The sequence below is a fragment of the Pelodiscus sinensis genome, chromosome 32 (assembly GCF_052426305.1).
Source record: "Pelodiscus sinensis isolate ZL-2025 chromosome 32, ASM5242630v1, whole genome shotgun sequence".
Taxonomy (NCBI): domain Eukaryota; kingdom Metazoa; phylum Chordata; order Testudines; family Trionychidae; genus Pelodiscus; species Pelodiscus sinensis.
In genome coordinates this window covers 14,716,849-14,743,317 of record NC_143083.1, presented here as the reverse complement: position 1 = coordinate 14,743,317, position 26,469 = coordinate 14,716,849, and the positions used below count along the sequence as shown (strand labels likewise).

Below are 26,469 nucleotides of genomic sequence, written 5' to 3'. Positions count from 1 at the left end.
TTTTTTTTTTTTTGGTTTATATTTGCGGTATATTTAGAGATTCCTACACATCGTGATGTGTTTAAATAAACCCGCCGAGGACAGGAAACGGGTAGTGAGCGTCCGAGAGCTGCACGCGCCTGGGGCGCCGGAGGGGGCTGGGCTGCGCTCGGGGACCTCTTGACTTGGGTTTTATTTTCTTAAAAAAATCTTGTCGGGTGAGCGGGCTGGTCGTCCTGCTGCAGGCAGCCGCGGGCGGCAGACGTGGCTCTCCAGCCCCCGGATTCTCTCCTAGCGCTGGGGCCTCGAGGTCCGTGGGAGGGTGTTTCTCCTGCTTTAGCCCATCTGCTCCGGCCTTTGGCCGCGGTGGGGCGTCTGTCGCCCAGGCCCAGGGCAGAGGGGTGGCTCTTTGCAAGTGATGGAACGGCTGAGCTGGCTGCTGTGGCCAGGCGGGGTAGAGAGGAGGGCATCCCTGTCTCAGCTGATCTCTGCTTCTGGCCAGGCTTGAAATCGCTCCTCTCCAGCTTCCTGGCGCTGGGAGCTGCTGGTCATGAGGCCCAGAGCCGGCCTGGGCTGGGGCGCTGGGGCAGAACGCAGGCCCCTGCTCACAAGTCCCTGGGGCCGAAGAGAGCTCCCAGCAGCTGCTCTTGGCACCAAAGCTGCCCTGAGCCAGCTGGAGGGACCAGGTACTGCTGGTCTCCTGGGGCAGCTAGTCCCCACACAGCAGCAGCCCCCTGCTCCCCTGGTTCTGCTGTGGGTCCAGCCGCTGGTCTCCTGCTGGGGGTTTGCCCATCTTCATGGGGCACAGGGGCTGGGGGTCAGCGTAAGCCCAAGCCCCACAGGCTGGGGGTAAGCCCCACGTGTGATGGTTGGCCGGGACTGCGGGGCTAATGCCTTGGCCTTTGGATTTCAGCCCCCTGGGGCAGTGGGTCCTGAGTGGGCAGGGGTCTCGCCGTGTGGGTTGTGGGCCCTCCCCTCCCTGCAGTCTTGCCCCCTGGGCCCTCCCCCTCCCAGGGAGCTCTCCCTCCCTCCAGCTTCCTCTAGTGGGGCAGGTGCTGCATGTGCCCTGCCTGGCAGCACCAGCTCCCGCCCCCTGGAGTGCCCAGCATTTGCCCCTGTGCTCTGTTCCAGGGGGCTGCCGCTGCGGTGCTGGGCTTTGCCTTTTGGAGGCTTCGTGCCCCCATGCCCGACGCGCTGGGCTCCCTGGCTCCAGGGATCACGCCCAGGCTGGCTAGCCCTTGCCTGGAAGGGGCCAGGGGTTAGTTGTCCCCTCCCCCAGCTCCAGCCAGCCCCCTTAGCCTGGAATCGAGTGAGCGTGGTGAGACTGGCCCCAGCCCCAGGGTCCTCGCTTCCCGGCTTTGCCCTCCGCGCTGCCCGACCCGGGGCAGTGTAGGTTGAGCGGTGCTGCCTGGGCCGTGCCGGTGCCCTGGGGCCCTCGTGCTGCGGCTCCAGGGCAGGCGCCCCCGGCAGGGGCAGTAACAGAGCCTGGCAAACGTCCAACACTTGGTCTGTCTTTATCAGGTTAAAAAGGCTGAGGTGGGGTCAGTGCTCAGGACAGGCTGCACCCGCCTGTGCGCTCGCATGCAAATGGGGAAGCATAGCCAGGAATGGGGGGGCCTGGGGCGGGGGTACACACGTGGCTGGCGTCCCCTCCCCCCGCCCCGCCCAGCACCGGCTGAATCTTTCAGACGACAAAGCTTTTTGCTTCTGATCCTTTGACACGTGAACAAAACCCCATAAAAAGCTGCAGCCCCCTTCCCCCCCCCCCGCGCAGAGCAGCAAATCCATCCAGTTCTATAAAACTCAATAAATAATAAATAAAGGCCTGCGCTTTGATCCCTGGAGCACGCCGGGGGCAGCCTGCTTCCTGGGGGGGACCCTTGGGGGGAAGAGGAGGAGTTAGGGGCTCTGACTCCTCTTTACTCCGTCTTGCTGCCACTCAGCCCAGCTCACTCCCCTCCCCTGGTTTGGACCCAATAAAGTCCGGAGAAGGAGCATGTTGGGGGGGAGGGGGAGCTACCATGCCCCCCTCCCCAGGAAGCAGAGAACAGCTGGGCTAGGGTCTAGTTCATACCCCCCTTGGCACTGTCTGGGAGTCTGTCCCCCCCTCGCTTTGGCACCCAGCAAACAAGCTGGAGAGAGAAGGGCCGGCCCTGTTGGATGCCCCCACCCCAGCAGACACGCACCCCCCCCGCTTGCCCGGGGAGAAGCTGGGGGCGCCGCTCTCCGAGCCTGGGTCGTGGTTCCCTACCCTCTGGCGTGGCTCAGTCTCCGCTCCAGGAGGGAAAGGAGCCGGGGGCGGGAGGTTCCTGCCCCTTGTGCCCTGCTGGTACTGCCTTGCTCCCGGCCTCCCTTCCAGCTGCCCCTGCCTCAGCCCATCACCACTGGCCTCCCCTCCGCTGCCCCTTGTAGCCCCCAGCACCAGCTTAGAGCCCTTGAGCCCTGCCCAGCCTAGAGATTTCCCCGGGGGGGGGGGGGGGGGTAAGGAAGTGACTCTCCCATGGGGGCCGCCCCCGTGGCTCCCGGCCCCGGCTTGGCGAGGATGAGGCCAAACGGCCCCGTTATTGCTTGTAAAAAATCCGAGAGAGAGGGGAGGGGAGGGGGCGAGGGGCGTGCAGGGGCCACGCAGCCCTACGGCATGAGGTAAGAGCTGGGCCTCCGTGCGGGGCCGGGGGGCCATTCGTAAAGTCCCTTAACGTCGACCTCTCGGCCGGGCAAGCGCAGCCTGCGTCCTGCCCCCTTCCGGCTGCCAGGCGCCAGGCCTGCGCGGAGCCAGGGCTGCTGCACCCGGGGCTGCCCCTAGGCCCCCACCCACGTGGCAGGTGGGCCTGGGCGGGCCCGCTCCATCTGGGCAGATCTGCCCCCCAGGATCCCGCCCACGGGGCGGGTCCGTCTGCACGGCTCTGCGCCCCTCACAGCCCTTGACGGCAGTGGGTACCTCCACGTGGCCCCCCACTCCAGCCTCCACCCTGGCCCGCTCCACGGTGAGGGGCCCGTCCCGGCGGATCTGCACCCCCTGCCCTTCGCACGCCCTCAAGTCCCAGGGCTCCTGGCAGGCGTGGCCGCAGCGCCAGCAGCAGCAGGGTTCACGCCTGACTCAGCGTGCAGGTGAGCTTGGTCCTCTCCCCCTCCCCTAGGCAGGGCTGTGGTCGGGGGAGGCCACGGCCACCAGACACTCCGGACTCTCTCTCGATTTTCTCAAGCACCCGTACAGCCTGTCCTCCACCCCCCCCAGGATCTTGTCCAACAGCTCAGCCCCGGGGTGCTGGGGGCCGCAGCCGGGGCCCAGCCCGCCCCCGGGGCAGTCGTGGTTGTAGGGATCGGGCAGCGGCTTGGGGTCCCCGGCCAGTTCCGACGGCTCCTCCTCTATCACTTGGATCTTGGCCTCGGGGTCGGGCGTGGCGGAGCCGTCCACGGCCTCGCCCGCCTCCTGGGCGCTGCCGCCGTGGGGCAGGGGGCCCGGGTAGCGGGGCTCGGGCGGGCAGGTGAGGCTGTCTCCCCGGCGCAGGGGGGTGCGGTGGCGCTCCAGGGCGGGCGGGTAGCGCACGCCGGGGTCGCTGTACTGCTTGGAGCGCTGCCACTGCTTGCGCAGGTGGGCGCGGGAGCGGTGCTTGGCGCGCAGGGGCGAGTCGTCGAACTGCGGGTCGTGGCGCATGAAGGCGTTGAAGAGGGCGTCCGTCTTCTCGTCGATGCTGTAGTCCCGCCGGGGCAGCGCATCCCGGGCAGGGAACATCTGCCCGTAAGGGGACCAAGCCAGAGGGCTGGGGGGCGGCGGCCCCCCCGCCGCTCCCTCTTCCTCCTCCTCCTCCTCGGGCTCGCGCCCCTCGAAGCTCTCGAAGATGGTGCCCTTGCGCCCGGCGCTGGTGAAGCAGATGCGCTTCTCCGAGGCCGTCTGGTCCGGGGGGTGCGGCTCCTCGCCCGCCCGCCCGGGCGCCTCGATGGAGGCGTAGCCGCTGTCCATCTGCAGCAGCTTGCGCGTGCCCGGCTCCGCCTCGGCGCTCTCCTGCCGGGGCCGGGCCCGCGGCCGCTCCTCCGGACCCTCGGCCTCCTCCAGGGACGCGGGGAAGCCGGCGCTGTCGCCCCCGTCGCTGCGCACCGAGTCCCGGTCGTTGCCCTGCTCGGAGGAGGCGCACAGCTCCAGGGACGCCCGCAGGCTCCAGATGTCGTGGTAGATGGTCTGCTGCTCCGCGCTGGGGGCCTCGGGGACGCTGCCCCCGCCCGCCTCGCCCGGCTCTAACCTGAGAGCAGAACCCGCGGCGGTTACGGCACCGGCAGGGCGGAGCGGGACGGGCCAGCCCTGGGCTGTTTTCATTCCTTACCCCCCCGCCAGGACCTCTCGCCACTCCCCCGACCCATCTCCACCCCCTGCCCTGAGCCGGCTGGCCCCTGGGCGGGGCGCTCTCTCCAGCTGCCCCTTAGGCACAGGAGCCGGCACGGCCCCGCCCCTGCCCTCAGCTGGCACTAAGTCCACACAGCCCCGTGCACCAGCATGTTCCTGGCCTGTTACCATCCCGCCTGCTTGCCCCGGGGCCCAGCCCGGCCTGGGGGACCAGATAGCAGCGGGGAGCCCCTCAGCTCCAGCAAGACAGGGCCTGGGGAGGGGGTCGGCTCCACCCTCCTGCCCCTGGTGCCCTTCCCTTGCCCTGCCCCCAGAACGGCACCTTCCCAGCAGTGCTGCCCCAGGTCGGGTGGGGGAGAATCCCGCTGGCCCAGGCTGCAGTGGGACCCTGCCCCAGACCGACGGGGACCTGTCCCAGGCTGCCATGGGCCCAATCAGGGCCCAGGGGGTTGGGCCACGCCAAGGGGAGAGCCTGCTGCCCGCCCTGAGCGGCTGGTCACTGCCAGGGGGCTGGGCTGGAAGGGCAGAGGAACAGGGACCCGAGACTTTGGGCCGAGGGCCGGGAGGGGCCTTTTCTCTGCTTTGCTGTGGGAACCGGGAAGGTGCTTTTCCCACGAGCTCCCTCCGGACGATTGTACGGGAACAAAATACCCGCGGGCTGCGGCCGAGCACGGGACGCCGAGAGCCTGTGCGCTGGTCCTGGCTGCGAGGAGGGGAAACTGAGGCAGGCGTGCCTGTCATGGCAGAGGGAGCCTGAAGTGTGCGTGGGGGGGGGCAGGTTACCTTCCCAAAGGAAGTGTGAAGGGGGGCTGGCCTCTCGCTGCCCTCTGGGATGGAGACCAGGCTAGTGCCCCACCCCACCATCCCTATCCCCTCTATCTACTGAAAAATACCTGCCGAGAGAGGGGGGGGGGCTGGCGGGGGCTGGAAGGAAGGGCCCGGCCACGGGGCAGAAGGCGACGTCGTCCGTCCGGGCGATGTACTGGATGATGCCCATCGGGTGGGTCTCTCTGCCCTCTTGCTCCATGCTCTCGCTCGCCGCCCGCTGCCGCTGGAACTGGCGCCGCTTGGGTGAGCCTGGAGGGCAGGAAAGGGTTGGGGGGAGCGCCGGGGGGGGTCACTACAAGGCACATGGGCTTGGGGGCGTTTTCGCTGCTGGCGTTGGCCCTGGAGTCTCGCCCCGGCCCCGCTGGACTGGCCGGACCCCTCTGGGCAGAGCTGACCGGCTGGTTTGCTCCCGGGGGCGGGGTGGAAGTGGCCTCCGTGGCCCATGTGGATTTACACTCCCTGGGGATCTGGCCCGTAGCAGCTGGGGGAGCAGGAGGCAGAGACCTTGCTTTCCCCAGGCCCCTGCAGTGAGGGGGGGGGGACGTTCCCTTAAAGAGAACCCCTGGCAGTGACCCAGAACCGTCCCCAGGCAGCATGGGGCTGGGCAGATGGGCACAGAAGGGAGCCACGGGGCTGGCAGCCGCCACGGAGAAGCCAAAGGCTCAGAAGAGCCGTGGAGAGAGGCGCTACGGTGAGCCCGAGTTCAGATTCAGCTGCGTGGAGGATGGGGGCGGACTTACCCTTGGGGTCTAGGACTGACCCTCGGCCAGGATTTGGGGGGCACCTATCTGGAGTCCAGGACTGACTCCCGGCCAGGATTTGGGGGGCACCTATCTGGGGTCCAGGACTGACCCCCGGCCAGGATTTGGGGGGCACCTATCTGGGGTCCAGGACTGACCCCCGGCCAGGATTTGGGGGGCACCTATCTGGGGTCCAGGACTGACCCCCGGCCAGGATTTGGGGGGCACCTATCTGGGGTCCAGGACTGACCCCCGGCCAGGATTTGGGGGGCACCTATCTGGGGTCCAGGACTGACCCCCGGCCAGGATTTGGGGGGCACCTACCTCTGGTGTCCAGGCTGGACGCCCGCTGGTTGCTCTCAATCTTCCACTTCTTGATCTTGAAGTAGGGGCTGGCGCCCTCGAGGCTGGTGTGGCGCCGCAGACGGGTGAAGAATTGCAGCACGGTGCCCTGGGCAGGGGCCGGCGGGGGCTCCCCGGCTCCGGCGCCGCCTGCTCCGGCGCTTTTCGGACTCCTGGCGGCCCCTTCAAACTGGGAGCGGGGGGGAGGGGCGGCGTGACTCCGGGGTGGGCGCCGCAGCGAGCAATCGGAGGCGACGGGGCGGCAGGCAGCCTGGCACGGCCCAGCGGGCGCCCACAATGCGGGGCAGCCAGCCGTTAACAGCGCCCTCCACGCGCCGGCCTGCGCCCCCAGGCATGCAACGGGGGGGCAGAGTCCTCTCTGCGCGGGGTCCTGGTTTGCCCGGTTGCAGCGCGAGGGTCCCCAAGGGAAACGGGGGGGTCCACGTGCTGTGATAAGACCGGGACTGTCCCATAGCACGGTGCCCCTAAAGCCCCTCCCCCGCAGGGACCATCCAAGAGCTCAGCTCTCTCCGTAACTACAGAAATGCAGCCACTTCTGGGGAGGGGAGGTGGCCCAGGGCTCCTCCCCACCGTGCCAAAGGGGCTGCCTTTCCCGGGGCCGGTTCCCTTGTCTCCCGGGGCTCGGCCTGCTCAGCCATCGCTCCAGGGCCGCTGAGTCTGGGGGCAAAGGGGCAGAGAGTCCCCACCCCCAGCACTTTTACCCTCCTGTCCCTGGCATTCACCTCCCCCGCCCCCCAGGCCTGGGCGCTGTGATCCCTCCCCCGCCCCCGCCGGGCTGTGGGGCGGGCACTCACCGAGGGGCTCTCCCCAGAGGTGGAGGAGAGGGAGGGGCTGGCGTCAGCAAAGCTGGTGTTCACGGTGGAGTTGTAGGTGTCGCCGGGCAGGGCGGAGCTGGGGCACATGGCCAGGGCCGTCAGGGCCGTCTGGGGCAGGGCGCCCCCGGGGGGCTGTGGGACAGACACACAAACCAATGAGGGGGCGGGGGCAGGGTGCTGGGAGGGGCCCCCCAGGAGGGGCTGTCTCTGCCCCGCCCCGAGGGCAGGTGCCGGCTCACCTGGAAGATGGCCAGGCTGGGCTTGGGGGGCTGGCGGGGCGACATGGCCAGGCTGTTCTCGCTCGACTCGCACTCGTGGATGGTGAGGATCCGCAGGGCGGGCGGCGGGACGTGCAGGTGGGTCAGCCGGGCGTTCTTCAGGTGGTGGAAGTCGCCCTCGGTCAGCGTGTACCTGCCGGGGCGCCGGGTGACCGGGAGTGGCCGGAGCCCCCCAGCCCTGTGCCCTGTGCCCCGGGCCCCCCTCCCCGAGGCGCCCGCCCGGCCTAGTCTCTCGTTGGCCCCAGAGACCGGGCGATAGACGCCATCCCACGGGGGGCCCACCCCCCTTCCCTCACCCCCACCCTTCCCTGTAGCCCTATCCCCCTTCCCCACCGGCCCATCCCTCCACATCCCCCCCTTCACTCCTCCCTTCCCTCTTCCCCACTGGCCCATCCCTCCACATCCCCCCCTTCACTCCTCCCTTCCCCCTTCCCCACTGGCCCATCCCTCCATATCCCCCCCTTCACTCCTCCCTTCCCCCTTCCCCACTGGCCCATCCCTCCACATCCCCCCCTTCACTCCTCCCTTCCCTCTTCCCCACTGGCCCATCCCTCCACATCCCTCCCCCCCCTTCACTCCTCCCTTCCCCCTTCCCCACTGGCCCATCCCTCCACATCCCCCCCTTCACTCCTCCCTTCCCCCTTCCCCACTGGCCCATCCCTCCACATCCCCCCCTTCACTCCTCCCTTCCCCCTTCCCCACCGGCCCATCCCCCCATCCCCCCATCCCCCCCTTCACTCCTCCCTTCCCCACTGGCCTATCCCCCCACATCCCCCCCTTCACTCCTCCCTTCCCCCTTCCCCACCGGCCCATCCCTCCACATCCCTCCCCTTCACTCCTCCCTTCCCCCTTCCCCACTGGCCCATCCCTCCACATCCCCCCCTTCACTCCTCCCTTCCCCCTTCCCCACTGGCCCATCCCTCCACATCCCCCCCTTCACTCCTCCCTTCCCCCTTCCCCACCGGCCCATCCCTCCACATCCCTCCCCTTCACTCCTCCCTTCCCCACTGGCCCATCCCTCCACATCCCCCCCTTCACTCCTCCCTTCCCCACTGGCCCATCCCTCCACATCCCCCCCTTCACTCCTCCCTCTCCTCTTCCCCCACTCGTATCTATAGCCCCATCCCCATTCCTCCCACACCTCACCCTTCTATTCCTCCCCCTCCCATCCCATCTCCCCCCACACCGTACCCCCACATCCCACTCCTTCCATTCCTCCCCCCACTGTCCCCTCACCCCAACCCTGACCCATGTCCCCATGTCTGACCCATATTCAACCCCTTTCTCTCCTCCCCTCTCCCCTCCTGCCCCCCACACGCCTCACCCTCAACCCTGACCCGTATCCCCCCCTTACTCCCCACCTGACCCACATCTTCCATCCCACTCCCAGTCCCACCCGCCGCCCATACCTCCGCCCCTTCTCTTGAGTCTTCTTGCTCTGCTCGAAGAGCGCGGCCTCGTTGAAGGAGACCCGGCGGCCGGTGGCGGAGCTGGACGAGAGGAACCGCTCCGTCTCCACATCCCGGTAGCTGGAGGTCGACAGGCACTCGGGGTCGTCCACCTTGATGGTGATCTCTGTGGGCAGGGGGAGAGGAGGGTCAGACCCCGCTGGAGGGCACAGGCGGGGGGTGAGAAGCGGGGGGGGCGCCCGGCTGCTCCCAGGCACAGGGCAGAAGCTCGCGCCAGGCTGCTGTGTGTGTCGCGGGCGGCTGGGCTGAGATCCAGCAAACTCGTTGCGCCCAGGGCTGAGCAAACAGCCCACAGGGCAACACCAGGGCCCAGCCAGCAGCTGGAGTGGACAGGCCCTGGCAGGGGGTCCAGCAGCGCTTGGTATGGATGTCAGCAGGGGGCTGGGCCTGGTCTGGCCCCTCCCAGCAGGGGGCGCTGCTGCACACCGGGGGGTAAGTGCCCCCCCCCCACGGCTGCATCCGCAGGGAGCCCGGAGCACCCCAGTAAGTACTGGATAGCAGCCCCTGGAGCTCCCCCCCCCAGTGCTTCAGTGCGGGGGGGCGGCCTCCTCTCTCCCCCGCCACGGCACGTGATGGGGGACGAGACGTAGGGAAACGGTTTCCGTGACAACACACAGCGCCCCCCCCCCCCCCGCCGATCTCCATGGGCAAAGCTGGGGCTGGCAGGGCCGGAGCCGGGGGCGGGGGGGCTCGCCTTGTGCCGGCTGAGAGTCGTCCAGGTAGGTGGTGTTGGTTTTCTCAGGGTCATCACTGGCTCTGCACAGGGGAGCAGGGGTGAAGGAGGGACAGAAAAGAGAGGAGACAGTTACTCCTAGTGTCTCCCCCCCCCGCAGATGGTCAGTACATGCCCCCCCCCTGCACACACAGGCAGGAGGAACCAGACCACGGGCCCCACTGGAAGGTGTCTGGGGGCTGTGCGGCATTTGCACGTGGGCTGGGTTGTGCGCGCACACTGGTGCACTCAGCACACCCCCGTGCCAGACTGTAGGGCACGCACACACACCCCTCCCGGTGCCTGTTCACACCATGCACACCCCCACCCCCACCGGGCCATACCACGTGCACGGCACCCCCCGCACCGGGCCATACCACGTGCACGGCACCCCCCGCACCGGGCCATACCGCGTGCACGGCACCCCCCGCACCGGGCCATACCGCGTGCACGGCACCCCCCGCACCGGGCCATACCGCGTGCACGGCACCCCCCGCACCGGGCCATACCACGTGCACGGCACCCCCCGCACCGGGCCATACCGCGTGCACGGCACCCCCCGCACCGGGCCATACCGCGTGCACGGCACCCCCCGCACCGGGCCATACCGCGTGCACGTGCACCCCCCGCACCGGGCCATACCACGTGCACGTGCACCCCCCGCACCGGGCCATACCGCGTGCACGGCACCCCGTGCACCAGGCCATACCGCGTGCACAGCACCCCCCGCACCGGGCCATACCGCGTGCACGGCACCCCCCGCACCGGGCCATACCGCGTGCACGTGCACCCCCCGCACCGGGCCATACCACGTGCACGTGCACCCCCCGCACCGGGCCATACCGCGTGCACGGCACCCCGTGCACCAGGCCATACTGCGTGCACAGCACCCCCCGCACCGGGCCATACCGCGTGCACGGCACCCCCCGCACCGGGCCATACCGCGTGCACGGCACCCCCCCACCAGGCCATACCACGTGCCGGTCCGTGCAGCACACCCCCTCCCCTCCCGGTCTGCATGGCACTTGCATGCACATTCTGGGCTGTACAATGCGCATAAGGCCCATAGTTCCAGCAGTGGCCCCCTAACCCGCGGGTTTGTGCAGCTTCTGATGCCGCCGGCTCAGCAGAGCGCCCTGGCCAGGTTTGTGTCTCTCCTGGCGGGTCACGGCCACGCCTGCCTCGGGGCACAGAACACAAGGCCTTCGGGATGGAAGGGCTCCTTGCCTGAGCTCTTAGGGTTGGACCCTGGAGTCCAGCTGTTCCTGGGAGGGGCTCAGCGAGTGAACCTGTGTCCGGAGAACCCACTGGTCTCGGGGACGGCTGTGGCCCCTGGGCGGCCGGTGGCTTGGACCAGGGCTGGGGACATGGTGCCCCAGGTGTCCTGGCCAGGGCACTGGAGAGCTGGGGGCAGGGCGCTCATGCAGGTGCGCTGGGTCAGGTGCGGAGCAGCCCTGGGCTCCGTGGATAGCTCAGCAGGGGAGCTGCTACCAAAGGGCACTAAATTATTCTGCTCCTCTGGCCAGACCTGCAGTCGCTGGAGAGAAAAGGGGACCCCAGCTCCCAGCTGCGCTAGTCCCAGCCTCTTCCAGGAGGGGGCGCTGGCAGGCCGGGGCGTGCGCTCCGGGGCGGTGGGAGGTGGCCCCGTACCTGGAGTGCCTGCGGTCCGTCTCGCAGCACCGGCGGCAGGCGATCAGGATCCCCGAGAGCAGCACCAGGGTGCCGCCGATGAAGATGGACAGCAGCACCAGGAGCAGCACATACCCATCCTGCGTGGTCACCTGGCCGGGCACCGTCTGTGGGCAGAGCAGACTGAGCCCCAGGGCGGGCACACGCCCTACGGGCGGCGTGGGGAGGGCGTTTCCGGGCCCGGGGCGGGGAGCGGCAGCACAGACAGCTCCCTGCCCCCGGGAGAGGCCCGCCAGGGGCCCTCGTGAAACACGCCTGTGGCACGAGCGAGGGCAGCGTGCAAACAGTGGGGCCACCGGGGCAGCTGGGAAGGGCGCACACAGGCCCCTGGCGGACAGCACCTGGTCCTTGCTGTGCATGGACAATCCCAGCCTGAGCTGCCCACGGGAGACCCCAGGCCTTCGCACACTCAGAAAGCTGCATCGGGGAACCCCCCTCCCCCCCCTCCACTGCCCCTGCACCCCCAGGCACTGCACCCACAGCCAGGATCCCGCCTGCCAAGCCCCGGGACCTGGCCCCCATGTGCCCTCCTGGGAGCAGAGTCTGGCTGGCCCTCCCATGCCCCAGCCAAGGACAAACCACATGGGTCCCCCCGACCTGACAGGCCCTAGTCGGAGAGGTAAGAACTCAGCTCTCCCGACGGCCAGCCCTCTGCTGTAACCACTACACCCCACTGCCCTCGCCGAGCGGAGAACAGAACCGAGGAGTCCTGCATCCCACAAGGGGAAGGATTGGCCGCCTAGGGCCCCCCCAGTTTAGCCTGTCCCTGCTGGGCAGATCCTAGGGGGCATCTCTGGCTGGGGGGGGCTCTCTGGGGAGGAGCGGGCTGGGGGGGCGGGGCAGCGGAATGGAACATGAAATTGGTCAGGTGACGGGGAGCCTTTGCCATGGCAACACATCCCCACGGCGGCGAAGTCACGTGAGTGTTTTTTCAATGCAGCTGGAAAAGGGGATGAAAACCGGCCCCAGACAGGCCCCCGGGCGGCGCGGGGGCCCCTGGGGGCAGCGTGGGGAGGGAGTCGGGCGATGGCCCCCCCAGGACGGCAGCCACAGGATCAAACACCGGGGGGGGGGAGGCGGGTTGAGAGTTTCGCTGCGGCCTGGGGGGCTCTTGGGGTCTGGGCCAGGCGGCTTTGCACCAGCAGCCCCAGGACAAGGGACAATCGGGGTGGAAGAAATCACCGGGGGGGGGGGGGGAGGCCGCAGCCTCCTGGCCAGCCTGGGGGATGTCCCAGCCCCTGCCCGGGTGGCGGCGGCGAACGGCATGATGGGATATTCAGCGGGGGCACGGGCCGCTCCTCAGCCATCCCTGCCCTGCCTGGGGAAGCGAGGCCGTCAGCCCCCAGCGCATGCAAGCGACAGCTGCACTGGGCCCTGCTCACGCCCCCTCCGCCCCGCCGGCTCCCAGGGGACGCAGCCGGCGTGGGCTGGGCACGGGAAGGGAAGGGAGGAGGGAGTGAGGGGGGAACCTGCCAGGAACCTGCCATCCATCCCCACATCCCCACCTACCCATCCCCCTCCCCACCGCACCAGCTCTGTGTCCGTCTGTCCGTCCAGCCCCACACACCCGCCTACCCATCCCCTTTCCCCCCTGCACCATCTGTGTCCGTCTGTCCGTCCAGCCCCACATCCCCCCCTCCCCATCCCCCTCCCCACCGCACCAGCTCTGTGTCCGTCTGTCCGTCCAGCCCCACACACCCGCCTACCCATCCCCTTTCCCACCTGCACCAGCTCTGTGTCCGTCTGTCCGTCCAGCCCCACATCCCCCCCTCCCCATCCCCCTCCCCACCGCACCAGCTCTGTGTCCGTCTGTCCGTCCAGCCCCACACACCCGCCTACCCATCCCCTTTCCCCCCTGCACCATCTGTGTCCGTCCGTCCAACCCTGCACACCCACCTACCCATCCCCCTCCCCACCTGCACCATCTCTGTGTCCGTCTGTCCATCCCCACACACCCGCCTACCCATCCCCTTTCCCCCCTGCACCAGCTCTGTGTCCGTCTGTCCGTTCAGCCCCACACACCCGCCTACCCATCCCCTTTCCCCCCTGCACCATCTGTGTCCGTCCGTCCAACCCTGCACACCCGCCTACCCATCCCCCTCCCCACCTGTACCATCTCTGTGTCCATCTGTCCATCCCCACACCCGCCTACCCATCCCCCTCCCCACCTGTACCATCTCTGTGTCCATCTGTCCATCCCCACACACCCGCCTACCCATCCCCCTCCCCACCTGCACCAGCTCTGTGTCCGTCTGTCCAGCCGTCCACCTCCACGCAGCAGTCTACACATCCCCCCTTCCCTCCTGTACCCCTCTCTATCGGTGCGTGCCCTCTCCTCTGTCCCTGCCTCCCTCCCCACACGTCCCCACCCACCCATCTCTAGCTGAACTCTAGGCACCCAGCTGGGGCCCAGCCTCCCCCAGGGGCTCCTGCAGAGTCATCTCCCTAGGGCCCAGCGGGAAGGGGATGACTCACGTGGCGCTTATGCTCACAGAGCAGCTGGCCACGGTGGGGTGGGCAGCAGCTGCTGCGGCCCTTGTGGCCTCCAGCCCCCCCTCCCCTCTTTCCCCTCTGCCTTTGCTCCCGTTTCCTCCTGTGTCTCTGCCTGGCAGAGCTTGGCCTCCCCCTCGCTCACTCCCAGGTTGGTGCCACGTGCCACCCTCTTCCGCGTCCGGCTCCAAGCATTCCCAGGAAACACCGGCGAGCAGGCGGCACCATGCGCCGGGCAGGCCCTGCTGCCTTTGCAGCCACCTCCGCCCCTCCCCACACACACACCAAGCGAGCGATTCCACCCAGGCAGCCGAGGGGCTCTCTCCTCCCGGCTCCGGTGGCCTGGCAGGGGCGTGCGCGCTCCCGGGGGCGGGGTGGCCTCGCCGTGGGGTTGCGGGGGTGGGGAAACCAAGGGGTTCCGGCTGGACACAGAACATGGGAGCCCCCCGCAAAGTGCGGAGCAGGGGCTGGGCTCCAGGGTAACCCGCCTGGCAGCCATCGGGGTGGCGGGCCTGGGCCTGCATCCGACCAGCGGCCGACAGCGCCGGGACGCAGTGTGGACGGCCCAGCCCTGTTCAGCCTATTTCCTGTGGGTGCAGTGGGGACGAGCAGCAGGCACCAGGGACGTAGGCAGAGCCCGGGGTGGACACGGTGTCCACCAAGGAGCGGGGGGAATGTGTCCAGACCTGCGGCTTTGCAGGCTCCATAGGAACTGCCCCCGGCTAGACAGACGCAATCCCACCCCCCATGTACTGCAACCCCCAGGGCACCCCAGAAAGGCCCTGGCTTCCCAGGAGGCATTAGGCCAAGTGTGGCAGTGCTGCACGTGGGGCGAGGGGGGTCCTGACCCCCGTGGACCCAGGCCTGGCCACAGCCCTGCAGCCTGCGCGTGGCGCTCGTCCGGACGCCAGAGTGGCTGGCCCTGCCTCCCAGAGGGATGGGCGGGTCTGCCAGGGATGCGGGGGCTTTGTTCAATGGCCTGTCCCTTCCCCCACCCCCCAAAGTACAATATGGGTGGGTACCAAGGCTCCCAGCCTGCTGCTCCCCCAGGCCTGGGCTCAGCCCCACGTCCCGATTTGGGGGTGGCAGGTGCGTCTCAGCAGCGGCAGGTGCTGCAGGGTAATCCCTGGGGTGGGAAGAGCTGCTCCCCCCCATTCCTGATCACCAGGGGAGGCAGACCTGGGGGGGCTTTGCATGGGTCTCTAGCTGCCCCCCCCCCCCCACCCTGCCAGCCTCCTGGGACAGAGGCAGGTGGGAAGAGCTGCCCCCCCCCCCATTCCTGATCACCAGGGGAGGCAGGCCTGGGGGGGGGGGGGCTTTGCATGGGTCTCCAGTCGCCTGGGAGGAGGCAGGTGGGAAGAGCCAGGTCCCCTGGGTGCCCCGGGCAGGGAGCCGGCTGGGCTGGACCCCAGGGCCATGAGCGAGGGGGCGGAGCCCCCCCGCCCCGCCACTCACCGTGGTGCTGTCGGTCGCGTTGCCCCAAGCTGTCAGCTCATCGCTCATGGTCCGTCGCAGCCGGAGGGTCCCCTGGAGCCGGGAGGGGCCACAGTGACACGCGGGCAGCGAACCGCGACCCCCGCACGTGGCGCCGGGCTGGGCAGCTCCCCTGCTGCCGGGCCCGAGTCCGCGTCGTCCCGCCCCCCGGCCCGTTCACACGGGCGGCCGCGCCAATCCGGATCGGCTCCGGGGCTGCCCCCCCTCCCGCCGCGCGCCGCCGCCTCCCCGCCCAGCCAGGTGCAGCCGAGCCGAGCCGGACCGTGCGGAGCCCGGTAGGAGTCAGCTCCGAGCCGGGGGGGCCCTTCCTCACTCTGCTCCCCCGGCTCCGCAGGCTGCCGCGCGCAGGCACCGGCTCCCCCCCCCCCACGCGGCTCCGCCGAACCAGGGCAGCCCCGACTCCGGCCCACGCGTGACAGTGAGTCGGGTGGGGCCGAGCTGGATCGCGGGCCGGGGCGTGCGGCGCCCTCCAGCCCCCGGGCTTGTGGGGAGGAGTTACCCCGGCCCCGCGGCAAGGCCGGGGACGGTCCCAGGGGAGGAGGCGGGTTTGGGGGGAGGCAGGGAGCGGGGTAAAGCCAGAGCCAGGCAGAGGGAGGGGGGATAGACGGGCTGGGTCGCTGGGGTGCCAAGGGGGTGGATGGAAGGAGGATGGATAGACGGGGTGGATGGGGAAGGAGGGTTGGGGAGGGGTGTGGGTGGGGGCTGTGGGGTTGGAGGGACGGAGGGTGGGTAGCCAGAGGGTGTGGATGGGAGAAGGAGGAAGAGGTAGGAGTGTGGGGCTGGATGGATAGATGCAGGGTGTGAATGGGGATGAATGAGTAGGGGGGACACGGGGGGGGGGATGAATGGGGGATGAATGAGTGGGGGACATGGGGGGATGAATGGGGGATGAATGAGGGGGGGACACGGGAATGAATGAGTGGGGGACATGGGGGATGGATGGGGGATGAATGAGTGGGGGACACGGGAATGAATGAGTGGGGGACATGGGGGGGGATGAATGAGTGGGGGACACGGGGGGGATGAATGGGGGATGAATGAGTGGGGGACACGGGAATGAATGAGTGGGGGACATGGGGGGATGAATGGGGGATTAATGACTGGGGGACATGGGGGATGAATGGGGGATGAATGAGTGGGGGACACGGGGGGATGAATGAGTGGGGGACATGGGGGGATGAATGAGAGGGGGACACAGGGGATGAATGGACCTGGGGAAAGCTTCCCCCTGCAGGGGTGATAGGAGGGGGCCAGTCACTGCCTCGTCTGGCACCTCCCAGCTGAGGATAACCCAGGCACTGCTCCTCCCAGGCCCAGGGAGGGGAGAACCGGCCGCTCCCTGGGGTGTCCCTGCAGCACCTCCATACAGCGCAGCAGCTCCCTTAGCCAGGCTCCTTTGCGGGTCTGGGGCCCCCGTGTCCCCGTTGGCGTGGGAGCTCGATGTGCCATGGAGAGCAGGGGTGGGGCCACACTCCCTTCCCGGGGCTGGCCTACAACACAATTCCCTGCTCTAGCCACTAGACCCCCCTGGCCGCCTCTCCTTTGTGTGGGGCACCCCGCGTTTTGCAGTGCCCTGTATCACTCCAGCCCTGCTCTACCTGCCCAAACAGCAGCCTCTCTAGCCCAGGCCTGGATGGGCAAAGGTTCCGATGAGTCACGGGGCGAGGTGATCTCTGTCACACACAGCGACACACTCTCCCGCCAGGCTGGTCCACACCCCCCTCTGCCTCCGCCCCAGTTACAGTGACACCAGCCTCGGCAGGCGCCCTCCAGGCGGCGTGGCGCCCGCATTTGGAACACCCTGGTGTGGTGCTAAGCCCCCAGCTGCCACCCAGGGCCCTCTCAGAGGGCTCCCCCTAAAGCCACCATGAGCAAAGCTGAAACAGCCGGTGGTTGTACAACCGCTCGAGTGGAGTCACAGCCGCTCAGAAAAGAAGGAACCGGTTACTCCGGGTGATGGTCCATGGCGCCTTCTGTCTCGGGCACCCTGGCTAAGCCCCGTCCCGGCTCTGCAAGGGTGGGAAAGTGCCCCCCGCTGTTTGGCCGAGTCAGCACAAAGCGTCCCGGGGCCCAGCTAAGAGGAAAACTCCCCATGTGCTTAAGGTACTGACTTCAGGCTGGCTGGATTCCTGCTGGTTCTGCCGCGGGCACGTCCTGCCTGCCTGCCTGTGGGCGAGCATTGAGTCCCGCTGGCCCTTAGCTGCCCTCCTGTGAAAGGAGGCTAAACAAGCCCCTTGTCTCTGGACGCGGTGTGTGCCGGGTGCGTACAGCGCCTAGCGCAACAGGGCCTCCAGGAAGGCTCACAAAATCACAGGGTGTGAGCTCTCCAAAGCCCCCCTGCCGCTAGCACTAAGGGGGGCAGCTGGGACGGCTGGGCTTTGCCTTCCGGGTCCCAACTGGGGCAGGGGCCTCGGCTGCTTTCTGCAGAGCCACCTCCCAGTGCAGCGAGCCCGGGGCGAGGGCTGAAGAGAAGCAGCTGAGGACGCTTCAGAGGGGACCGGGCGTCGCGCCGTCCGGACGTCACCTCCCCCTCTGCTCTTGCCCCGGCTCCAGGGTTACGCACCCGCAGGCCTGCTCAGAGCCTGAACGGAGACCTGCAGCCACTTGTCCTGCAGTAGCTCGTAACCAGCCCCGTGGACGTGGCGCTCAGCCTAGAGCCAGCAGCAGGATTCGGTCCCAAGAAACGGTGCCCTCGTCTCCGGGGGGGGGGGGGGGGGGATTGGTGCCTTCTTTAGGAGCAGATTGGATCCTAGATGTCCTGATTGCTCTGGTCACTAAGGACTTGCTGGTGCTTTCCACAAGGAAGGGGGGGGAAGGAGAGAGAAAACCTGGTTCATGGGTCACAATTAGACTCTACCTCCCCGTTTCCTTTGAAGCGGACCTAGCGTGTTGCTGTGTGCGGTTACGCTCTGCCCCAGAGCGGGCTGCATTTCAGTCTGGCCCTCCTGGGCATGTTAACTTTCTCTTTGGGATGCGTGGAGGGGAGGGGAGGGGCGTGTAGTTGGGAGTCAGGGTGTTAAAATACAAGAGGCTGGACGGGAGCCTTCCTCCCTAGAGGCTTCTAACACTCAACACAGGTGGGCTTGGAACCCCCGGGGCTGGTGTCAGACACAGGAGTGTTCAAACCCCCCCCTGCTCTCCCCTGGGGTCGGTCGGGGGGGGGGGGTTGAAAATCCACAGGCGATGGGGTCAGGCATGAAATATTCATCAAGCAGGTGGCACGTGGGGACGGACGAGGCCTCTGGAGGCAGCAGGGAAGAGGGTCAGAAAGCGAGGGAGTAAGTGGAGCGCGGGGAGCCGGGGGGCCAAGGGGCAGTGGGGAGAAACTGGAGATCGGACGCGGTTACTAGCCCTGGGCAGCTCCCGTAGGGTTGCGGCCTGTTTACCCTGCTGTGCCCTGCCTGGCCGGATGGAGACTCTTTGGCTCTCTCCGAGAGGCGGACACGGTGCCAGGGGCCGGGCTCGGAGCCCATGCAGAACCAGTTTGGGGTTCTCAGGGCCCTTTACCTCCGGCGGGCCGAGGCTCACTGCCTGGGGCGGCTCTGTCAACGCACAGACAGGCACAGCCGAGGGGGGGGCATCTCACAGAGCGGCCCAGAGGGAAGGAGTCAGAAGGGGAACTGTGCCAAAGTGTGTGTGTGGGGGGGGGGGATCAGGGGAGACAGCAAAGCCAGCCCTTGGCAGCATGCCAGGACTCTGTCCAAGGGCTTCCCTGCCTCAGTTGGCCTGAGGTTACCCCTGCCCGGGGCATATGGAGCCAGTGCCAAGCGCCTACCCCATAGAGGCAGCTGGCTCTGGCCTGCCCCCCACTCCTCCTTGCCAGGGGCGGCTGGGGCAGGGCCTGGGGGCCATGGTGACCAAGGGGAGAAGAATGTGGGGCCTGTTTCTCCCCCATCATGGAGGAATTTGGTCTCCTTGGTGACAAACAAGGCGGCCATTGTCTTGGCCAGAGCCCGGCCAGGGGGCAGAGTCCTGGGCTGGCGCCGCCCGGGAGCTGGGAGCGGTTTGGCCCCTGATGAAAGGGCCTGGGTGGGCGATGGGCGACTGATGCCAGGATGGGGGCTGGGGAGAAAGGAAGAGCTGATGGGGCAAGAAGGGAGGAGCCTGGGGCAAGGGGGCGGAGCCACACTGCACAGCGGGGGTGGGGGGGCAGGACTGCCCCTAATGCCCTTGCACTGCACTAGGGGGCGCCGTCCTGCTGGGAAGGCTGGGGGGGCTGCAGTGGGGGCCTGTGGTTCACAGTGCCCCAGGGAACAGGCCCTGGTACTGGGGTATCCAGCCATCCTCCCTCCTTCCCCCTCACGCTGGCCGCTGGGGCAGAGGCTGCATTGCCTGTGGGGTTGCCCTGGGGCCGCTGAGCCGGCCCCAAGTCCCCCCAGCCCAGCCTAGATCCCGTCATGGGCAGGGTGGAGCTGCTGGAAGGCCGGCAGGAGGATGGAAGGAGTCGAGAGATGCCCTGGTGCTTCCTGGCCGGCTGGGTTCCAGTGGCTGGCTAGGTTGGGGTATCTCCACTGGAAAGGACCTAGGGAGGCAGTGGGGAACCGTTTGCCTGGGGGCCCACAGCCCTCTCTCCTGGGGATCTTGCCTCGCAGCTTCGGCCATTCACCGTCATCAAATACCCCCTCCCAGCGCTTCTTGGGTGTTAGCCCCTCAGCCCCCTTCGGAGAGAGGATCTGCCAGTCCCCCACCCAAGCAGCGGAGGGGCCCCGTGCGCCCAACCTGCGTCTGGCTGTCGAGAATCCCAGCCAAAGGGCCAGTCGCTCTGATCAGGCCGTGGCTCTCCAAGCGCTCTACGAAGGAGGTCAGTGTCGCTACCTCCTTTTGACAGCTGGGGAAACTGAGGCCTGGGCTGTGCCCAAGCTCACCCAGCTAGCCCCCAGGCCAAGGTTTGGGTTGCTCCTGCAGGGCGGCGGCCTGCTGGCGAGAGATGGAGCTGGTTGAGCCTGGAGAGGAAGTTGTGGCTCTGTGCCTCAGTTTTCCCACCTGTAAAGTGGGGATAGTTCTGTCTGGTCGGTTGAGCATGTCAGCACGTCCGGGCAGGGACTGCTTCTCAAAACATGGCACAGCCCAGAGCCAGATGCTCCCACCATGCAAATGTAGCCGATGGTATTGCCATGCGGGGGCCTTCCTGCAGGCCCACCAGCTCCCTCTGAGGCCAGCCCAGACCTGGATCAACAGCAGCAACTGTGCCCTGGTGGGCTGCATCTGCCACGGGAGCATCCTGCCAGCCAGGCTGTTCGAGTCCCCGCTATCCGCCTGCACCTGCCCCTTGGCCGGCTTCCTCGGCCAGCCTACAAAAACCTGCTCTGCACACGGCGCCATGCAGGCAGTGAGCCGGCTCTGACAATGGCCTGCGCCTCTAGCTGGCCTGCGCAGTGCTGCTGGCCCCCATGCCCTTCCTAGCCTGCCCCCCCACGCCCCATCATGGGGCAAGACAGGAGAGGCCTACAGGCTATGCCAGCCTCAGGAAATTGGAAATTGGATCCAGCCCCATCCAAGAGGAACGGGGACGCTGGATCCCCTGCCCTGTCTGCCTCTGAGGCCTGCTGGGGAGGATAGAAGATTCCTTGTTTCCTGTCCAGAGGCATCCCGGGGAGGGGGGTGCAAAATAACCCCAACATGGACAGATCAAAGGGGGGAGCAAAGTCACAGACGTGCCAACGTACCCACCACGCGCACGGCCACGTGCTTCGCCGCCATACCCGGCGGCTGATCCTGCCAGCTTGGGCATGGGTGAGCCCTGCGGTTACAGCATGGCCAATAGCACAGGGGTGGCACGGCCTAGGAGGACAGCTGTGTGGGAGGGGCTCCGGTGAAGAGAGGAGCAGGACTTAAGAGGAGCGAAATTCCATCTGGAGAATGTAAGCATGGGTGTGTGTGTGTGGGCACATGGCCATGTGGGTGTGAGCGAGCGAAGCGATGTGATGCACGTGCACATTGTGTTGGTGTGTGAGCATCTGTTTGTGCGCATGGGGTGTATACAAAATGCATGTAGATGGAGTGTGGCATGCAGGCGGATCTGTGTGTGTCCCTCTGAGTGTATTGTGTTAACGGGTGTCACATGAATGCATGACTGTGCCCCCGGCCTTCGGCGCCTACGGTGAGATGGTGTGTCATGTGCATGGGCCCTATGAGTGACTCCTGGTGTTGTGTGTGTGTGTGTGTGTGTGTGAATGTGAAAGAGAGAGAAAGAGAGGGTAACACACACACACATGCAGATCCATGTGCATGTCTCTCTGTGTGTGCACCTGCGTGTGTGTTCCTGGGCATGTGCGTCTCTCTCGCTGTCAGCAAATGTCTCCAACAGATACAAATCTGCCTCTCTTTTTTTAACATAATTCACAATCGGTTTTAACTTGACATCATTTCGTTTTTCTCTCCATCTGGGAGAGAAAAATCAAGGCCAGCTGACAGGGTGGGTGCAGGCGGAGATGTTTTTGCTCTTGGTTTTTGTTTTGTTTTGTTTTAACCAGACAAAAATAACCGATAACGTGGATCCGGAATGGGGCGGACCCATGCCTGCCATAGCCTATTAAAAATAATAAACGGTGATTAGCATCGTAGCCAGAAAGAAAGCGAGCTGGCCTCCCTGGGGACAGAATTCAGAAGGAGCATTTAACTCAGAGAGGCACAGGGGGCTAAGGACCAGCTGATGCTGAGGGGTGTGGAGAGCCACCGGATCAAACCGTAAACCAGTTCTATGAGGGGACCCACTCCAAGCCGGGGGTGCGGCAGCTCCCCTATGCCCAGCACCTATGTTCTGCCACCCCCCTCCTACGCAGCATCCTTTGTACTCACGATTCCTGCAGACTGGATGTTTAACTATTACCAAGGAGTCAATCATGCTGCGATGAGCCCTGTGCACCCGGGCAGCCCAGGGCCAAAGCAAAGCAGCCCCACCCCCCAGCTGGGCCTCTGGAGGTTTTCTCTCTACCCCCCCCCCACCAGAGGGAAGTGATTGACCCCCCCCCATCTCTCTCACGCCCTCCCCCCAGAAGTTCCTGCATCACCCACCCAGAGCGATCAGACTCTCCACCCGCTGACGCGCCCACCTTTGCGCTGGACTCGGAGCTGCTGCTTTCCAAAGGTGTTTTCCTCCGAGGGGGGCTCCCAGCTGCCTGCGAGGGGGATGCCGGCCGTGGGGGGGTCCCTGCACGTTTCTGCATCGGGGGCTGGTCCCTCGGAAGCAGCGTGCAAATGAACCGACCCACCCTTGGGCGGCGGGTCTCGCCCCTCTCCTCCCGGGGATGCGCTCCAGGGGCGGGCAGCCTCTGAGCCTTGCTCAGCGGGGGGCTCCTTAGTCAATTTCACGGGCCGGGCTCCCCGGGTCTGCGCGCGGCCAAAGCGGATTCGGGGACTCGGGACCGTCAGCATCTGGGCGCCCGGTGGACCGGCATGCACCCCCCTGCCCCCGCCCTGCGGTCCCCCGGCCAGACACCTGCTCTCCGCCGGCCCGGAGCCTGCCGCCTTCCCATTTCTAGCCCGGTTCCGCCCATGCAAAGCGCCAGATGCTGAGCCAGAGAGGAAAATGACAGCCGGGGGCAGCAAAGAAAACGCGGATCAGAACCGGGGGGGGGGGGGGGGGCACTCACCTAATTGCAATTCATGGGCTCCATAAACCAACGGTCCCCAGCACCTTAATTTGGATTTAAAAGCCAGAGGATTTATGAATGAAACGGGTCCCACCCACTGGAGGGGGGGGGGGGAGGAGAGTCACGTGACGTTGCTCATACAACAGCAGTGGGGGGGGGGGAGAGGAGGAGGCGGGGATGGCGAAATGTTAATCATGGGAGTCGTGAATAATCCCCCCCCCCCCCCGGGATGCTGAAAGCCTCGCACATCATGGGTTTGGTTTTAGCAAAAGGGGGGGGGGCATTGTATAAAAGACTCCCCCTCCCCCCCACAAAAAATGTTGTAGTCCAACCCTTTTGCGAATAAATGGCTGTGCCACCTCATTCCCTGCCAATCCAGGCCGGCCAGCTGGATAAGCCAAGCCCCCCCCCCCCCCCCCCCCCCCCCCCGATCTCCCATGGCCATGGAGGCTCGGGGCAAAAGTCATTTCATGAGGGCGCATCTCAGAGCCTGGCCAAACGCCCGGCCGGGCCCGCTGGTGCCACACAAAGAGCATGAGAAGGGCCAGGCTGGGTCAGAGCAAAGGCCGGTCCAGCCCAGTGTCCTGTCTGCCCACAGCGCCCAGGGCCAGGTGCCCCGGAGGGAGTGGACAGAGCAGGGAACCATCCAGTGAGCCCTCCCCTGTCGCCCATTCCCAGCTTCTAACAAACAGCGGCTGGGGACACGATTCCTACCTACCCTGGCTAACAGCCACTGATGGACCCACCCTCCTTGAATGTATCTAGCTCTTGTCTGAACCCTGTTAAAGTCCTGCCCTTCACAACATCCACTGGCGAGGAGTTCCACAGATAGTATAGACCGACCCTGCCCCTGCTGGGTCTCAGAGCCCGGAGCCCAAGTGGGACACTGCAACGCAGGAGACCCGGCACTGAGATCCGCTGGGGCGGGCGGGGGATGGGATCAGTGTAGACGTAGGAACCCTCAGCCCCAGGTGGCCCTGTTTTTGCTCCGTGCTGTTCTATCAGCATCAGGGTAGAGAGCAGCCCATTGGGTCCCCGAGGGCATCCCCAGCAGCCATGGGAAGCCAGGCGGAGCCTAGAGCAGCCCTGAGGCAGCTCTAAGCTACCCCACAGGCCAGGCAGGGCTCTGCATGGCATCCAGGCTCCCCTTCCCACCCCGGTGCCAAGTGCAGGGCGGGGTCACGGGGAGTCAGGCTCCGTGTTTCCAGCACGTCCGACCCCTCTGAGGGGCCACGAGCTTTGAGTTTCCTTTCAGGGCTGGCTAGTGCGGTGACGGAGGGTGTGACTCGCTGGCCGCAAGCGGCATGTCCTGCTCTAGCGTGGGGGGGGGGGGCACAGCTTATCCCCATTCGGGCCACCACTTGGTATGCTTGTGGGCCTCCTGGACCTAAGCGCATGTGTAACCCACGTGCCTAGTGTGGGTCACTGTCCCACGGAGCGGCACAAGGGAGCTCTACGGCCTGGGCTGAGCACCAGCTGGTTTTATAGCTCAAGCTTGTAGAGGCTCCTATGCTAAGCCCCCCAGGTTCAAATCCACCCAGTGGCAGTTAAACGTGCGTTTTCCCGACCTGAGCTAAAAGGGGCATCTCCGTGGACCAAGGTGGTAGCAAGCGTGTTCACTTCCCTATGCATCCTGAGGAGCCGCAACAAGAGGGGCTGTGCTACACAGAGGATAACAGCCTTCTACTGGTGCTGGTTCCTGGAGTTCGGCCTTTAGCTCAAGTGGTGGAGGCTTGTGGGATGGCATTGAAGACCGCAGGTACCCCAGACAGTAGCTCATCGGTCAGCACTAATAACCTGCAGCAACCCGCAGAGCTGGAGACCTGCTCCGAAGGGCCATCGTATTCTGTAAGCACCTTTCACCCGGAAGGAACCCAAAGGGCTTCCTAATCTAGACACATGTCCGGCACCAGTGACCTGCAGCTGTCTCTGGGGAGGAGTGCAGCAGCCCACAAGCACACAGCCTGTGCAGGGCGCGGGTTCCAGGGACCCCCTTATGGAGGTACAGCCGTGAAGGTGGCTTTTGGGGGCTGCCGGAAGGGAGCAAGGCTGGCGCAGTGTCCTGTAATCACACACCGCTGAGACGGGTGCTGCTGTAAATCCACCCCCTCCAGGCCGTCGCTAGGTAGATGGAGGAATTCTTCAGCCACTCGAGGTGGCTCTGTGCTGGGGGCTAGGCTGGCTGTAGACAGACGGCCTGAGGAAGATGGCAGTGGGTGGGGCCTCTGTTTTCGGGAGCAGCCTGTTTTCTCTCCCTCCGCGGCTGGGTTCTTCTGCATCCCAGCCTTCCAGCAAGAGAGTCACAGGCTTGTATTTCATTCCTCCCGGGGGGGGGGGGGGGCTGGGAATATAATGGCACCCCCCCCGGGAGGTGTGGAGACAGCCCTCCCTGGGATGCAGGATCTGGGGCAGCCGGGGGCATCAAGGAGGGCGAATGACATTGGCACAAACCTTGGCACAGCCCCGGCAACGGGTCCCTGCCTGGAACGATGTCACGTCAGCTGGCGGCTGTTCCCTTCGCCCCGTCGCAGGGATGCGGGGCCAAGCTCTGGCAGAGAGGCAGCTGCTGTGACCCGTGGGGAGGTGTGTTGGCTGCTAGAGAGCCCCGGTTCTGCTGTGCCCAAGTCACTGTGGCCAGTGGGCTACCGGCCCTCGCACAGCCACACGGAGTTGGTACAAGCCCCCTCACACCCGTGAGAGCCCGTCTGGGCTGGGAGTTTGCACTGGGGCGCGGCTCCTTCAGGGCACAACACACCCAGTGTAAACAGGCTGAGCTGAAGCAAACTCACCCCACTTCTCTTTGCTGGGAGGCCCCGGCTTCCAGATCCAGCAGCCCGGCCTCGGTTCTCGCCCCACTGGCAAGCTCGGGCAGCCGGGCCCTGGGGACTGCAGGCTGAACCCGCCCCCCCAAGCGGGGCAGAGAAGGACTCCCAGGGCAGCGTGCCCCAAGGTCACATTTCCTACAAGTAACGGAGCAGCCTGGAGAGGGGGCTGAGCTCCACCGTCCCCTTCAATGACATCAGCACCTTCATCAGCATCTCCGTCCTCCAGGCTCCCACCCCGTTGCCAGCTGGCAGGCCTGTGGCTCCAGCCAATCCTACCGATTGCATCACCTCCCGTCCCCAGGGAGCCTGGTGCTGCCCAGAGCCACTGGCGGCACCCGGCGAGGCTGCCAGCCCTGCCCGGGAGGGAGTGGGGGCTCTAGGAAGATGCTGTCGAGACCCCTGCCCTGGGGAAGAGGAGACCGGCAGGGTCAGAGGCTGGCTGGAGCCAGGCTTCAAGGACGCACCATGTGCTGGAGTGGGAGTAGCCGCTCAGCCCCTGGGAGCCAGGACCCCCTGCCCCACCTGCCCCTAGCCGAGGGGCTCAGGAGGAGGGGACCCCATGGGAGCCAAGCCCTGGCACCCCAGGCGATGGGAGCCCAGGAACGCCCGCCCCCAGCACAGCAGCTGTGGAGCAGCCTTTGAAGGGGGGAGGCGTAGATTTACCCCCCCACACTTCTGACCTGCCTCTCCCTCTCCCAGCCCCCATCACTAGCAGCCTGACCCCCCTACACCTCCCCTGTCCAAATCGGAGTGAGTGGCGTTGCCACCTGGCACAGGACGCTCCCTCTGCCCTGGCAGCAGCAGTAGGTCCTTTACCATCGCTGCGAGCTTGGCCACTAGGTGGCGACAGGGTCCA

The 26,469-nt window shown here is 66.6% G+C and overlaps 1 protein-coding gene across 1 annotated transcript; it reads right to left on the bottom strand.

Annotated features, from left to right (window-relative positions):
• Positions 1-1,501: 1,501 nt before the first annotated feature.
• Positions 1,502-22,883, bottom strand: CBARP (CACN subunit beta associated regulatory protein). The gene is made up of 10 exons (XM_075902664.2): positions 22,789-22,883; positions 15,158-15,229; positions 11,174-11,319; positions 9,506-9,567; positions 8,752-8,917; positions 7,304-7,475; positions 7,044-7,196; positions 6,211-6,418; positions 5,212-5,395; positions 1,502-4,217 (listed from the first exon to the last, which is right to left on the bottom strand). The coding sequence occupies exons 2-10, from the start codon at positions 15,203-15,205 to the stop codon at positions 3,113-3,115; spliced, it is 2,244 nt and encodes a 747-aa protein (XP_075758779.2). The 5' UTR covers positions 15,206-15,229; positions 22,789-22,883; the 3' UTR covers positions 1,502-3,112.
• Positions 22,884-26,469: the final 3,586 nt, after the last annotated feature.